This window comes from Arvicola amphibius, chromosome 8 (genome assembly GCF_903992535.2).
Source record: "Arvicola amphibius chromosome 8, mArvAmp1.2, whole genome shotgun sequence".
Lineage (NCBI taxonomy): Eukaryota > Metazoa > Chordata > Mammalia > Rodentia > Cricetidae > Arvicola > Arvicola amphibius.
Genome location: NC_052054.1, coordinates 79226293 through 79241422, shown reverse-complemented (window position 1 = coordinate 79241422; position 15130 = coordinate 79226293). Strand labels below are relative to the sequence as shown.

Sequence of the window (15130 nt, the reverse complement as noted above, 5' to 3'; positions counted from 1 at the left end):
CAGCACATGCATGCCTGCTGGATCCCTCGGAACTGAAATTAATGATGTCAGAGTTACCATGTGGGTGCTAGGAATTAAAACTTGTCCCCTGTAAGAGTAACAAGTACTCTTAGCTGCTTTCTCCAGCTTCTGAGAAACTACTTTCAAGAATGAAGCACACTAAGAGAAATATTAGAACCAAAATATCTGATGAACACTTTGAGACCTTCAACGATACCCATCAAAGCAGAGAGTGCTGTGTTAGCTCCTCAGTGTTAGTAACCCAGGAGTTTTAAGTCAGTCACCCTTTCTCCTTTTACACTGATAATAAAAAGCACACCCTGTCACTGAAGTTTTATTTCTTATAGATATTTAACACAAGTGGACCTGCTTGGTGATTTTAACAGTCTTTGAGTGGGGCACCAAATAATTAAGACTATGTGAGCACTACTTTTTGCTGTCTATCTATGGTGGAGAACATATGAGCATTTGACACTAAGTTCCACTATGTGGGTTTCAGGGATAGAGACAGGAGAGCTGCTGTGGAATGATCTTGTACAATGTAAAGATTTGTCACTCGAATTGGTTTAATAAAATGCTGACTGGCCAGTAGCCAGGTAAGAAGTAAAGGCAGAGCAACCAAACTAAGGATGATGGGAAGGAGAAGGACAGAGTAAGGAGATATCAGGCAGACACAGAGCAAGCAAGATGGGCATGCAGTAATGAGAAAGGTACCATAACGTGGCAGAGCATAAATAAGGAATATGCATTAACTTAAAATGTAGGAGCTAGTTAATAGTAAGCCTGAGCTACTAGTTGAGAATTTCTAAGTAATATTAAGCCTCTGTGTGGTAATTTGGGAAGCTGCTTTTGGCACCCAAAAGTTAGGCAAGAATCTCCACATAAAGCCTCAAAAAGCTTTAAAAAATGATTCTAAACACACACACACACACACAAAAATGGAGTCAAACTTGGCTTCTGAGTAACTGCTTTTTCTAGGATAGGCGCTGTTTGCTAGCATCAAGCAGAGGCACGGCTTCCTGATTTAGCATTAGCAGCAAAAATGGCATGGCTCTTTTAAGAGGCCCTGCCACCAAACAATTCCATGGGGTTTATGAGCAGTGGGTGGCACACTACCTATAAGCAGTGTGGACTCAGAAAATTCCCAGAGTTGGAGTGGTAAACGTGACTCCAGCCAGCATCCAACATGAAATTAGACTCTCAGGAAGCTAAGGAATGGGGCAGAGCCAGCAGCAAGTCACTGCAGCCACACCCACTCCTTTAATAAGACTGATCTATTGGTCGAGCATTTATAAGTAATACTAAGTCTCTGTGTGCTAATTTGGGAAACGACTTAGAGACAGGACACTTCCACCTACAGAGAGTACTCTATTGAGACATACCCCAAGCTATAAAGACAGCAAACACTTCTGTCTGCTGAGTCTTTTCATCTGCCCTATACATGGTTTTAATACATTTTTATTAGTGTTTGTGTGTTTAATGTGTGGTCCAAGATAATTCTTCATTCAATGGAGCCTAGAGAAACCAAGAGGTCAGGTTAGGTCATGTTTTCTTGGACATGATATATATAAAAAAAAAAAAAAAAAAAAAAAAACTCTTGCAAATTTAATAAAAGACAAATCAATTTAGGGCTGGGGAGATGGCTGAGCAAGCCTGATCACCTGAGTTTGTATGATAACCTGAGTTTTGTATGGGATCTCTGGATCCCATACAAAAAGCTGGATGTGGTAGTACACACCTGTAATGATGTAGGAGGGTCTTCTGTCTATGTGTTACTTTCATTGGTCAAATAAAGAAACTGCCTTGGTTTTTTGATAGGGCAGAATTTAGATAGGTGGAGTAGACCAAACAGAATTCTGGGAAGAAGAAAGCAGAGACAGGCAAACGCCATGGCTCTATGGCTCGAAACGGACGTAGGCTAGAATCTTGCCAGTAAGCCACAGTCATGTGGTGATACATAGATTAGAAATGGGTTAATTAAGATGTGAGAGTTAGCCAAGAAGAGGCTAGAGATAATGGGCCAGGCAGTGCTTTAAATGAATACAGTTCCTGTGTAATTATTTCAGGTAAAGCTAGCCGGGCGGCGGGACACGGCCTGCTTGCCTCATCACTACATGTAATCCAACACTACTAAGGTGAGATGGGAGGCAGACGTAAGAGAACCTGTGGGAAACTTGTGGGACTGCTATCCTGGAGTACACACCACAGCCCAGAAAAAAGAGACTTTGCTCAACGCATGGAAGCCAAGAACTAATGCCTAAAGTTGTCCTGACACCTCTGCGTGCTCCCTGTGGCATATAGACATTCATCCACCTACACCACATACACACACACTCCACACAGTAAATTTACAAAAGACTAACTGAGGGCTGGAAAGATGGCTCAGAGGTTAAGACTTCTGACTGCACCTTTAATCCCAGCACTCGGGAGGCAGAGGCAGGTGGATCTCTGTGAGTTCAAGGCCAGCCTGGTCTACAAGAGATAGTTCCAGGACAGGCTCCAAAGCCACAGAGAAACCCTGTCTCGGAAAAAAAAAAAAAAAAAAAAAAAAAAAAAAAAAAAAAAAAAAAAAAAAAAAAAAAAAAAGACTTCTGACTGCTCTTCCAGAGGTCCTGAGTTCAATTTCAGCAAGCACAGGGTGGCCCACAGCCATCCGTAAATGAGATCTGATGCCCTCTTCTGGTGTGCAAGCATACTTGCAGATAGACACTATATACATAATAAATAAATTATAAAAAACCAAAAAAGACAAACTGGCCTGGTTGCAGTGGCACATGCCTTTAATTCCAGCTCTCAGGAGGCATAGGCAGGCAGAACTCTGTGAGTTGGAGGCCAGCCTAGTCTACATTCCAGGAGAGGCTGTATAAGATGTACAATCAGTGCATTACAACTTAGTCCATTTTCTTAATTTGTTAACTCCCTTTATATACATATATAAAAATCCATATTAACAGCAAGTAACAGGGGTTTTAACTTAATAAAACACAGACTCATTAAGGCACAAATAAAAAGGACAAATGATAAGGATAGGCCAAATGGCAAACCTGTGTAATTCTTTACTCAGGGCCACACCAGAGTGAAAGTTAAGGGTTTGAACCTGAGTTTATTACACACTGGTACCTGATTGTATAAACTTCTTAACCCTATTTTTACTTCCTTTATCTATAAAACTTAAAATAACATCTGCCACAACGTTCTGATAATGGCTACGTGAATTAAGCTATACATAGCTTATAGTGGGATAACCTGAAACACAAGAGTCACAAGGCTATGACACAGTACTGAAGAGGATTCTTCTAAGTGGCATGTAATCTAGTCACACACAGTTAAGAGTTGCCATGGACAACATCTATGTCCTAATTCTCTGAGTCTGAAACTGGTTACTGTTCATTAATTGGAAATATACCTAAAAACAGCTTCTATTAAATTGTCTTGTTTGATTTTGGTTTTTTTGTTTTGTTTTGTTTTTCAAGACAGGGTTTAGGGTTTCTCTATGTAGCCCTGGCTGTCCTGAAATTTGCTCTGTAGACCAGGCTGGCTTCAAACTCAAGAGATTATCTGTCCATGCCTTCCAAGTGCTACAATTAAAGGTGTGTACCACCACTGCCCAGCCTAAATTGTCTTTTTATAACATAATTTTAAGTATTTATTGGCCACCTGTATTTCCTCTAATTCTTGATCCATTTTTTTCTTTGTCCATTTTTTCTTAATTATTGATTTTTGAGAATTAGTGTGTTTGTGATATGTATGTACATACATGCATATACATAGATATGAAGAAAACATCCCTAGCTTTGCCTTCTCATAGCAGGTATGGTGGTTTTACTGAAGAAGTAAATCTATGTATGAACCCAATCAGTCAAACTTCTCCTCTATCTTCTAGGTTAGACTGAAGTACTGAACAGAGTCAAGACCTCTAAAGGGCAGCCCAGGAAGGAGACTGCACAGCTGAGGAGAGTGAGTGATGGCAATCGACTCTGGAGCACTGGTGCCCTTGACTCCCTGGATGCTTATGGGATGCCTTCCATTACTATTCCCATTCTGGGTCATGAAACTGAGCACAAAGAAATTAAGAGACATCTCCATCCACTGTCATGCACTTTACAGTTACCGGTCAAAATCTCAACTTTAACTCTGTTTGGGGCTAGAGAAACACTATGCCAACAAGAGAAAAATGTCTCATGATCCTTTAGATCAATGGTTCTCAACCTGCGAGCTGTGAACCTTTTGGGGTTGAACGACTGTTTCACAGGGGTCACTTAAGGCCATTGGAAAACAAAGATATTTACATTATGATTCATAACAGTAGCAAAATTAGTTATGCGGTAGCAACAAAAATATTTTTATGGTTGGGGGTCACCACAACATGAGGAACTGTATTAAAGGGTCACATCAGGAAGGTTGAGAACCTCTGCTCTAGATCATATAGCAAAAGGAGTGTGTGTCTGCTTCACAATGATGAGAGCTGAAGAAAAATGCAGCCAAGAAAAAAATGTTCAAACTACAGGAATGAACAACTTCAAACACAGAAAGAATCAAGAGTAGAGGTAAGACGGGGCGGTGGTGGCGCACGCCTTTAATCCCAGCACTCGGGAGGCAGAGGGAGGCGGATCTCTGATTTCAAGGCCAGCCTGGTCTACAAGAGCTAGTTCCAGGACAGGCTCTAGAAACTACAGGGAAACCCTGTCTCGAAAAACAAAACAAAACAAAACAAACAAACAAAAAAGAGTGGAGGTAAATAGATAATACTGTAAGACAGGACCACTGCACTGACCCAGTGAGTAATGGCACTGCCACCCGTCCTGATGATCTGAGTTCAGTCCCGGGGACCATACAGTGAAGGAGAACTAACTCTAACAAGTCGTCCTCTGAGCTGCGCACTTACACAGCAGCATACATACTGCTGCCCACCCTCCACACACAAATATAGGAAAAAAATGTTTAAAATTATTCTGGCAGGATATAGCAGCACATGCTTTTAATCCTAGCACTTGAGCGGCAGAGGCAGGTGGCAGAGCACCGTTAAGTTTGAGGCCAGCCTGTTCTACAAAGCAAGCTCCAGACAAACCAAGGCTTCATAGTAAGACCTTATCTCAAAAAACAAAAACAAACAAAAAACCCAAATAAAAGACTATCGCATTTTCTAAGACCATTAAGAGAAAGGGGAGAGGGGAGTGAGAGAGGGGAGAGAGAAATAGAGTTAAAAGGCTACAAACAACAGAACTGCAAGGATGCCACAAAATATCCATATAATTTAGTTTAACTTGCTATCAAAAGTTCAAACTGAGAAGCAAGCAAAAAACATATGAGTAGGATTATTCTAAAGTGGTATATATGTTTTACATACTATTCTATATTAATTTTTCTCTAGCCAAGACTTACTTGTAAAAATTGAGCTTAAAGTAACAAAAATCATGGAACTATTTTAGAATGTATTTTTTGGTTTCAGTGTCAACAAAAAGCTTTTGCTTTCCTTAAGTAGTTTTGTTCCTCATAACTACAAATTATGGAACAGATTTTATGTCTGTTCACTTCAAGTCTCTCCATAATATCTGACTTTGAATCCAACCCGAGTAACTCTGCAGCACTCAGATCTCCACAGCTGTACTCTCCCCCCACCCCTCTCCTGGCTCTCAGTTATTCACTCTGTATTTTTCTTCACTTCCACTCATTTCGTTTCTCCCAGCTTAGTGGTAGATTATAGTAACCCACAACAATGTACTGCAAAACAATGCAGGGGAATTATGTTCAGAACATACAAAAGATCTGGTCATGTCCTCTTCTTCCTGGCAAAGTGCAGAGTCCTGGGAACACCAAGCTGAGGAAAGAGAAGCAAAACAGATTTGCTCAGAGTTCCAGACAAAGGAATGTGGAGAGCTTTATGACCAGATGCTATAAGATCCTCGAGAAACTTGATCCGCAGCATCACGAGAACTGTTAGGTATCACATCAATCTCCAGAGACTCCGAAACATACGCATAACACTAAAGTTATGCATGAGGTCTGATGAAATTTTCAGGAGGTTAACTGTCCAATAATCCTACTGACTACACAGCAATACAGTATTTCTCGAAGAAAGAGAAAAAGTCCTGATGTGAATTATAGAAGATGTAAATATTTGATAAATCAAAAATTAGTAATATACAGATGTTATTCAGAAAAATGGCAATGAGTACCCAGATAAAAATGTTCAAGTGGCTGTTGTTGAGAAGTAGGAACAGGGATAAGAAGGGATGAAACAGGAAAGGCCTATTTCTAGTTTCTAGCACCACTTTTAAAGCATACTAAAATATATTCTCTATGAAAGGATGGAGCCAGGAAGACAGCTCGGCAGGTGAAGGTACCTGTCTTCAAGTCTGACAACTTGAGTTCCATCCCCAGGAGAGAAGCAATATCTACAAGTCATCCTCTGGTTTCCACACATGTTCTACGGCATGCGTGAGCCTACACACATGCACATGTATAGATATAAACACACACACACACCCAGTCAAGCTAACAAAATAAAATGTCTATCCTGTACAGTCAGTAATACCCACGTGAACGTCCATGACAGGAGCATCAAGCTTTCCAAGCTCTCCCAAGGAACCCACTCTGTTCTTTCTGCCACCTCACCTCTTCTAGGCATCGTCTGTGCCAGCTGCTCCATGCTGCACAGCTGTGACTGGTATTTCAAGGTTGAGATGTCATTTGGTTCTTGCTGGCTCTGGGAAGGACTGGTCGGGATAGCCTGCAGGTGCAGAGCCCACCCCTGGCCAGGACTCTTCGAGATTTGGTGTGGGTCTCAGGTCAGAAGCTCTCCTCCCATGGCAGACACCTGTTCTCAGGCTTCAAACTCATACCACAGATCTGTCTCAGTGTGGGGGGAGGTAGGACCTGTAGGCTCAGACCAGAAATCACATTGCCTCATGCATTCTCACAGGCTCTCTGTCAAAGCCAGCTTCAGACAGCCCCCAGGGTCAGTATTTTCCAGTAGATTACTGCTGTTTAAAAGCGTGACGTTTTCAAACAATGGGACACAAAGCAAGAGATAACTAGCACTACCCCCAACACTTACTTCCTTGCCTGCAACTCAAACCCAGTACTGGCTGGGGTTACTGGATGAAAAACCAGGTGGGCTCAAAGATAAAAGCCAGACTCAGTGCCTCAGGCTACATGAAGTGCTCAACAGAGACCACTAGAGTCTAGAAACACAGTGATGCTCAAACATCTCTGAATACAGGGACAGAGAGAATGCTGAGTCAGACAACTCAGGGCTGCAAAGATGCATCACTGGGAAACAAAACTTATTGCTTGAGTTTGACGACCTGAATTCTCTCCCTGGAACTCATTAAAAGAGGAAGGGAGAATTGGCTCCAAAGATGTCCTCTTACATCCACACGCATGCTGTGACGTGTGCATCTCACAAGCATATGATAACGCAGTTTTGGTAATACTTAGTCACAGAAATCCCATGCTGGAGTAAAGGAAACTGCATTAAAAATCCAGCTCTTACCATTCTCTATCTGAACTGCCTTGGTAATTTCTTCTTTTTTTTTTTTTTTTTTGTTTTTCGCGACAGGGTTTCTCTGGCTTTGGAGCCTGTCCTGGAACTAGCGCTTGTAGACCAGGCTGGTCTCGAACTCACAGAGATCCACCTGCCTCTGCCTCCCGAGTGCTGGGATTAAAAGCGTGCGCCACCACCGCCCGGCTTTTTTTGTTTTTTTTGTTTTTTGTTTTTTTGTTTTTTCTGAGACAGGGTTTCCCTGTAGTTTCTAGAGCCTGTCCTGGATCTAGCTCTTGTAGACCAGGCTGGCCTCGAACTCAGAGATCTGCCTGCCTCTGCCTCCCGAGTGCTGGGATTAAAGGCGTGCACCACCACCGCCCGGCCTTGGTAATTTCTATAATTTATAATTTAGGTAAAAAGAGCACTGGAATTTAGAATTTCAAAGCTTTTCATTTGAAATAAAAATTATAACCTTGTTAATGATATTAGATATAAATAAATGAAATGGCTATTAAAATATATTAGTCAACCATCTATGAGCCTTTAATAACACTATGCTGTGGGTGGGGAGGGATGATGAAACATAATATGTATACTCCATGTCACTGAATTATATGATTAAACACTAATACAATCAATTTTATATTGTGTATTATCTGCTGATATGGGCTATCCCCCTGGGGTTCTGAGACAGTGTCTGTCTCACTGTACCTTGGATTAGCTGCAAGCAGCCTTGAACGTAACTCCTCCTTTAGCCTCATGGGTGCTAGGATTATAGACGTGTCACCACACACAGCTTGAGAATTTTAAAGGAGGAGAATGTGATTTACTACCCAAGAATAACAGAAAAAGATGGCTAGCTGGCTTAGTAGTCAAGTATTTAAATGTCTTATTTAAGTTTGGGTTTTGTTAAATATACACGGACAGGAACACAAACCAAGCCAGTGAGGGAAAAAAAGGGGGTATGGTAAATATAAATACATTTTTTCAGTAATTATGATAAATAAAACAGAATTAAACTCACCTATTAACAGTCCAGCCAGATAAATGAATTAAAAGGTTCAGCTGATACTATTCTCATGAGAAACCTGAAACATAAAGACAAAGGGTTTAGAATATAGGATTCTCGACAAATGCAATTTTAAAGAGAGAAAAAGCAGTATTATCAAACAAGAACACTTGGACTAAAAGGTAAGCCCCCCAGAATTAAGAGTGGAAAACGGTGACTTTGGTAACACTGCACCCACCGTCTTCAGACTGTAAGTGGGTTACAAGCTTAGCCACACTTTTCTTTGGCTCATGTAAGTAATACACACACACTTGGAAGCAGGGGTTTTTAGAGCCCTTGAATGATCCAGTAACCCACTGAGAAAAGAAAATGTTTTCAGAACCAGTTCTTTTTTTTTTTAAGATTTATTTATTTAATTATTTATTTATTATGTTTACAACATTCTGTCTTGATGTATGCCTGCATGCCCGAGGAGGGTGTCAGATCTCAGTACAGATGGTTGTGAGCCACCATGTGGTTGCTGGGAATTGAACTCAGGACCTCTGGAAGAGCAGCCAGTGCTCTTAACCTCTGAGCCATCTCTCCAGCCCAGAACCAGTTCTTTTTAACCAGTGTCCCAGAAAAGACAAATGGAGGGCAGATCTGAATTCATCCTGCCTCTCTGTGTTTCACCCAAATGCAGCCAGGATCAGCTGAGAGCAGTGAACCTGCTAACAACGGTGATTGGAGAAAGAATCCCAGCTAATGTTTGCTACTGAGCTTAGAGATAGTTTTCTTTCTTTTTTTTTCTTTCTTTCTTTCCTTTTCTTTTAAAAAACCATTATTAAACTAATCTCAGGGCTAGGAATGTAGCTCAGAGCTACATTTAGACTGCAGCGCTAGATTTAACCCCAACGCTGCAAGATTAAACAAATAATAAGTAAATAAATAAGCCAAGCAAACCATTAGATAATAATGAACTTATAAAGTTATAAAAAGAAAAACTGAAAAGTTAGAGAACAAAGTGTTGGGGCGGGGAAAGATCAAGGCGGAGCGGCAATGAAGGAGGAATCCTTTAAAAAAAAAAAAAAAAAAGGATGTTTTCGTTGGTTACTAGTTATGACAAATACTACAAACCCCAGAGAGCCTGAACCAGTACACGGTACACAACCCTCACACTCACCACCACCCCCCTCAAAACCACCAGAGTGTCTCTGTCTCTCTCTGTCTCTGTCTCTCTCTCTCTCTCTCTCTCTCACACACACACACACACTCACCAGTTTTTTGGCTGCAATTCCAAACATTCACAGGGCAGTTCCGCTGGCCGAGAGCACCCCGGAGGCACGGCTCTTACTCGGGGTGCTCCGAGTCCCCCGAGAGCCCGCAGCCCGCGCAAACCGGATCACTCGGGCTGCTCCCTCGCTTCCCGCGGAGGGTTCCCGGCAGCGCCACGAGCCCCAAGCCCCTGAAATGCAGTTTCCTTTCCGAGACGCTACACGCAGCAGCCGCACAGACAGATCCATAGACCCCAGCGGCAGCGCACGACCGTTAAGTCCCAGAGCGCAGGTGCTCCCAGAAGGCCTCGCGGCCCGACCCAACTTCCGGTCAACGCTCTGGCAGCGTGTCCTATGTGAGGGACGGGAAAGCGGGCCGAAAGCGCCCTGGTGGTCGAGCCCGTCAGCGCCGCGATCTGGTGACGCTGGCTGCGAGGCTGCACTAGCCGTGAGCAGCTGCGGGGGCAGCCAGAGGGCGCTGGGGCACTTGGCTGAGGTATCTTTGTGGACTACACTTCCCAGAAAGCCAAGCGGCCGGTCACGCCTCTCGCCGGAACTCGGGCGTTTCCACTCTTCTGGCGGGACCGTTTAGACGGGTGAGGCAGAAAGCCCCGCGCTGTGCAGTACCTAGGTTTCTGGCCTGTGCTACAGGTTCCGATCTCAGACGACTGGAAGGGCTTCCGGTGAGGACAGGCGAAGCCTGTGCGGGCACAGTGCCCTGAATGGTTTTTGTGGGTCGTCTGTAATACATTCTGATAGGCTTTCTCTGAGAACATGAAACGTCTGGTCCCTGTGGAGTTGTGGCTGAAGTAATAAGACTGTGCCCAGATGTATGTGGCATCTTGCGTGTTACCATGGGATTCCTGTCACCCGTCAGGTGGTGACTTCGGAGCTCTGTCCCCGGGAACCCTCTCTGAGATGAGGTCTGGTTCTAACCCGGGGCCGCAGTAAAGGAAACCTTTCCTGTAGAGTCTAGACACTCAAATCGGGCAGGATGCCCGTTCTCCCCTGGTCACCATTCCCTATGCATGATGGATAACGGGGATAAGACCGGTAACGATCCCTGGCCTGACCAACGAAAACGTGGCGTGTCACAATTGTTTTTTTCTACTCCCTGTTTTAGCCTTTGCCAGGTGAGTGGTCCAGAAAAGGGACAGAGTGCACAATGAACTACAAATAATAGTCAGGGTATGGCGGGCTTTCCTTTTCGTATGCCTTCTGGAAATGCTTGCTTAGTGACGACTTGTCAGTTGGGTATAGATCTTTATATTGTCTCCACTGAGAAAAGAATAGCAATGCCTACGATTAGTTCCTAATACTCAACCTACCCCTAATGTTCACTTGTTGGAAAACTGACTCTTTCGCTTGTTGAACATTCATCTTTTTAAGTATGAAATTTGTTATTTTTTGTTTTTTATAGATTTTTTAAAATTATGTATACAGTGTTCTGTCTGCATGTATGCCTACACGACAGACAGAAGAGGGCACCAGATCTCATTACAGATGGTTGTGAGCCACCATGTGGTTGCTGGGAAGTGAACGCAGGACCTCTGGAATATCAGCCAGTGCTTTTAACCTCTGGGCCATCTCTCCAGCCCGAAATTTGTTATTATTTATTCTTTTAATAAAACTTTATTGAATCTTTTGGGTTTTCACATCATGCACCCCAATTCTATTCACCTCCCAGTCCCCCCATATTCCTCTCCTCATCCCTGTTACATCCCTCCCACACAAAAGAAAACAAAACAATGTAAGCAAGCAAGTAAGTGAACAAAGACAAGAACAACAACAAACCCCCTCAATAAACCAAAACAGGACAAAAAAATCCCTGCTTCTCCTTCTCTTCCAACGCTCTGTCTCTCTGTCACCTCCTCGTCTGTCCTGATGGCATTGGAGGCTTCCATGTGTCATATAGTATATCCCTTTGTCCAATCAGCTTGACTGGCAACTGTTCATTGCAGTGAGCCATTGGTCTGGTTCAAGGCCTTTGGTTTTTGGTTCACCATCCTCTCTGGATCCCCACCAGAGCTCTCCTGAGGTGTCCTGTGTTTTGGAGATCTTGCAGGTATTGTTCCACAGGACCAGTCCCTTCACAAGCTACAGCAGGACCACGGTTGCCATGATGCACGCCAACTGCCAAAGTTTGTTATTTTAAATAAATGATTATTTTAGAAATTTCAAAAACCCAGAAATTACCAAGAACAATTGACCAAGTGACTAATATTAATATTTCAATGAGTTTCATTATTGTGCCAATATCAGATTATGCTTCATGTATCATCTGTAGCTTACAATTTCACTAAAAATATCATGAATCTTCTGTTAGCAAATGGTTTTGCTAAGTTCCATTTTAAAACACACACATTTCTTTGCATGAGAGAGCCAGAGTTTATACTTTTCTTCAGGTCACTTGCGTCGAGCTTTAAATATTAAACATCTGTCAGAGGTTGGCGTGGAGGCTCAGAGGTTAAGAACATCCATTGCTCTTGCAGAGGACCCTGGTTTGATTCCCAGCACCCACATGTGGCCACAGCTATGTGTAACAACTTCAGTCTCAGGAGATTCAACACCCTCTTCTGACTACAGCCAGCACCAGGCATGTGCAGGGTACACATATATGCAAGCAAAATGTTTCTGTTTCATACACAGTTTAAAATTTAAATTTTTTTAAAAAGAAGACCTCTGTGTCTCAAGATCATGCAACTATTGTCTATTGATTCCCAAAGCGATGAGTTTCAACTTCCCATTTAGATGATCTACTTATACCTGATTTTTGTATATGCTAGAAAGTAAGGTCAGATCTCCCCATCTTATTCCCCTTTTTTCAAATCAGATATTGCAAAATCCTTTGGGTTCTCATTAATCTGAAAATACATGAAGTATTTCTATATGCATGAGTATAATTCAGAGCCTGTTATTCCATGCCATCAATCTAAGCACTGGGGTAGAGCTCAGTGATGACGCACTTGCCTTGCCTACCCAAGGCTCTAGTTCGAGCTCCAGCACCGAACAACTGAAGAAACAGTTTCCATTGGTTTATTTGTATGTTCTTGTACCAGTCTTGATTATGTTAGCTCCTCTTTAGAATGTAATCTGTCTTCGATTCCTCTTGCCGTCTTAAGAACTTTCTCTTATTTTCTGTAGTTTTACTGATAGGTGCCTACTGTTGATACAGGAAAATCCTCAGTTACTATCTCTTTAGACTGCCCCTGTGCAGGGGTCTCGTTGGCCTTCACAGGCAGCAGAGAGATGAGCCATGAGAGGGAAGAAGGCAATTTGGTGTAACACAGCTCAGAAGCCAGTGTTGGCTCGAACTTCAGGAGTATGACACTGAGTTGTTTATTTTAGGTGTATGTAAACACACCACAACCTGGTGAAAACTGTTCTTGTGATTTTTTTAACTCAATCCCACGAGTGCAAAACCTCTTTGAGGAACAAAGTAAGCTAAGTACACATCATACATGACTGCATTAAACTTTTTGTAGAGTCCTCACTACACCTTCCATAAACATAGTTGTATAAATTGCCTGAAAAAAAAATCAAGTTTTAGAGAAGGGTCTGGTGTGGTTTTTGACCACACAGATTTCAAAATTTACCAAGCTAAACAGCACATCACTCCAGCCTTCTGGGCAGAAAACAAGTTTCTGACTTCTTTCCTTGAAGGAACAACTGTGTGTATTTAAAATTCCAGGTTCCCTAGCCAGGTGCTACACGCCTTTAATCCCAGCACTTGGAGGGAGAGGAAGGCGGATCTCTGTGAATCCAAGGCCAGCCTGGTCTACAAAGCCAAGGCTACCCAGAGAAACCCTGTCTCGGAAAAAAAAATTCCAGGTTCCCCTCCTGCGAGCCTGTGAACACAAAGACCCCCTACCTTGTTTTCTATCCTTTTCCCTCAAGTTATAAATAAACATAGGTTAAAATTTCATGTGTGTGTGTGTGTGTTTGTGTGTGTGTGGAGAGAGAGAGAGAGAGAAAGAGAGAGAGAGAGAGAGAGAGAGAGAGAGAGAGAGAGAGAGAGAGAGAGAGAGACAGCACATGTGAAGGGCAGAGGTTGACTTCTGAGTGTCTTTCTCTATTTTCTTTCTCCCTTATTTTTTGAGATAGAATCTCTCACAGAATCTAGATCTTTCTATATTGGCTAGGCTGGTTGGCAGGAAGTCCTGGGAATCTGCTTATCTTCACCCTCACTCTAATGCTTAAGTTATAGGGTACACTGCCACACTCAACTTTTTCTTTAAATATGGGTGCTGTAGTGTCCGGTCTCCTATAGATAATTACTTAACATTGTTTTAGAGTTATTAACAAAGCACTTTGATAACAAAATAAACAAGGTTAAAGGTTAGAAAAGAAGAGGCTGGAGAGATGGGTCAGCGGTTAAGAGCACTGGCTCCTCTAACAGAGGACCCTGGGTTTGGCTTTCAGTACCCATATGGTAGATCACAACTGTCTGTGTAACTCCAATTCCAGAAAGATTCAGTGCCCTCTTCTGGTCCTTTGCCTGTAATACAGGCACATGGTGCACAGACATACATCCAGGCAAAACACCCATACACATAAAATAAAAAAATAAAATCTCAAATTTTTTTTAATTAGAAAAGAAGTTGTAGGCAGGCAGTGGTGGTGCATGACATTAATCCTAGCACTCAGGAGGCAGAGGCAGGCAGATCTCTGTAAGTTTGAGGCCAGCCTGGTCTACAGAGTTAGTTCCAGGACAGCCAGGGCTACACAGAGAAACCCTGTCTCAACTCTGTCTCCACCAAAAAACAAACAAACAAACAAACAAACAAACAAACAAAACAGTACATTGCCACTTGGGTTCCTGAAAGTTTCTATGTGACTTTCATTTTCTTCTTTAGAGCATTTTAGATCTGTTTCCCCCTCACATTCTAAAACTTGTAGTGAATGGGAGCGGCGGGCCGCTTCCCACCACCCGGCTCTCGGCCGCCTGGCTAGTTTATGCCCCGAAATAACAACACACAAACTATATTCATTTAAACACTGCCTGGCCCATTAGTTCCAGCCTCTTATTATCTAATTCTCACATCTTTATTAACCCATTTCTAATGATCTGTGTAGCACCACGAAGTGGTGTCTTACCAGGAAAGATTCAGCATGTCTGACCTGGTGGATGGCTTCATGGCGAGTGTCCCAGAGAGGAGAGGCATGGCAATTGTCCGAGGCATCTGCCTCACTCCCAGCATCCTGTTCTGTCTACTCCACCCACCTAAGTTCTGACCTATCAGGCCAAGCATTTTCTTTATTAATTAACCAATAAAACAGCAGGTAGATAGAAACACTCCTACATCAAAAACTTTATTAAAAATATACTATATTTTTGAAGCCCATTGTATTTTCCCTTTCTTGTGGCTCAATGAAAAAGTA

The 15130-nt window shown here is 42.6% G+C and overlaps 1 protein-coding gene across 6 annotated transcripts in view; it reads right to left on the bottom strand.

Annotated features, from left to right (window-relative positions):
- LOC119821588 (zinc finger protein 568) overlaps nucleotides 1–15130 on the bottom strand; it is an 84597-nt gene that overhangs the window by 44255 nt on the left and 25212 nt on the right. For 3 of the 6 annotated variants that reach the window (XM_038340695.1, XM_038340699.1, XM_038340700.1), the window contains exons 1-4: nucleotides 9752–10042; nucleotides 8511–8574; nucleotides 6616–6876; nucleotides 5760–5818 (exon numbers count right to left, since the gene is read on the bottom strand). In XM_038340695.1, the coding sequence (XP_038196623.1) occupies nucleotides 5760–5818; nucleotides 6616–6649 (93 nt within the window). In that variant the 5' untranslated portion in view covers nucleotides 6650–6876; nucleotides 8511–8574; nucleotides 9752–10042. Of the gene's footprint in view, nucleotides 1–5759; nucleotides 5819–6615; nucleotides 6884–8510; nucleotides 8575–9751 lie in introns of those variants that run through there. The other 3 variants (XM_038340698.1, XM_038340696.1, XM_038340701.1) reach the window with 3 other exon arrangements.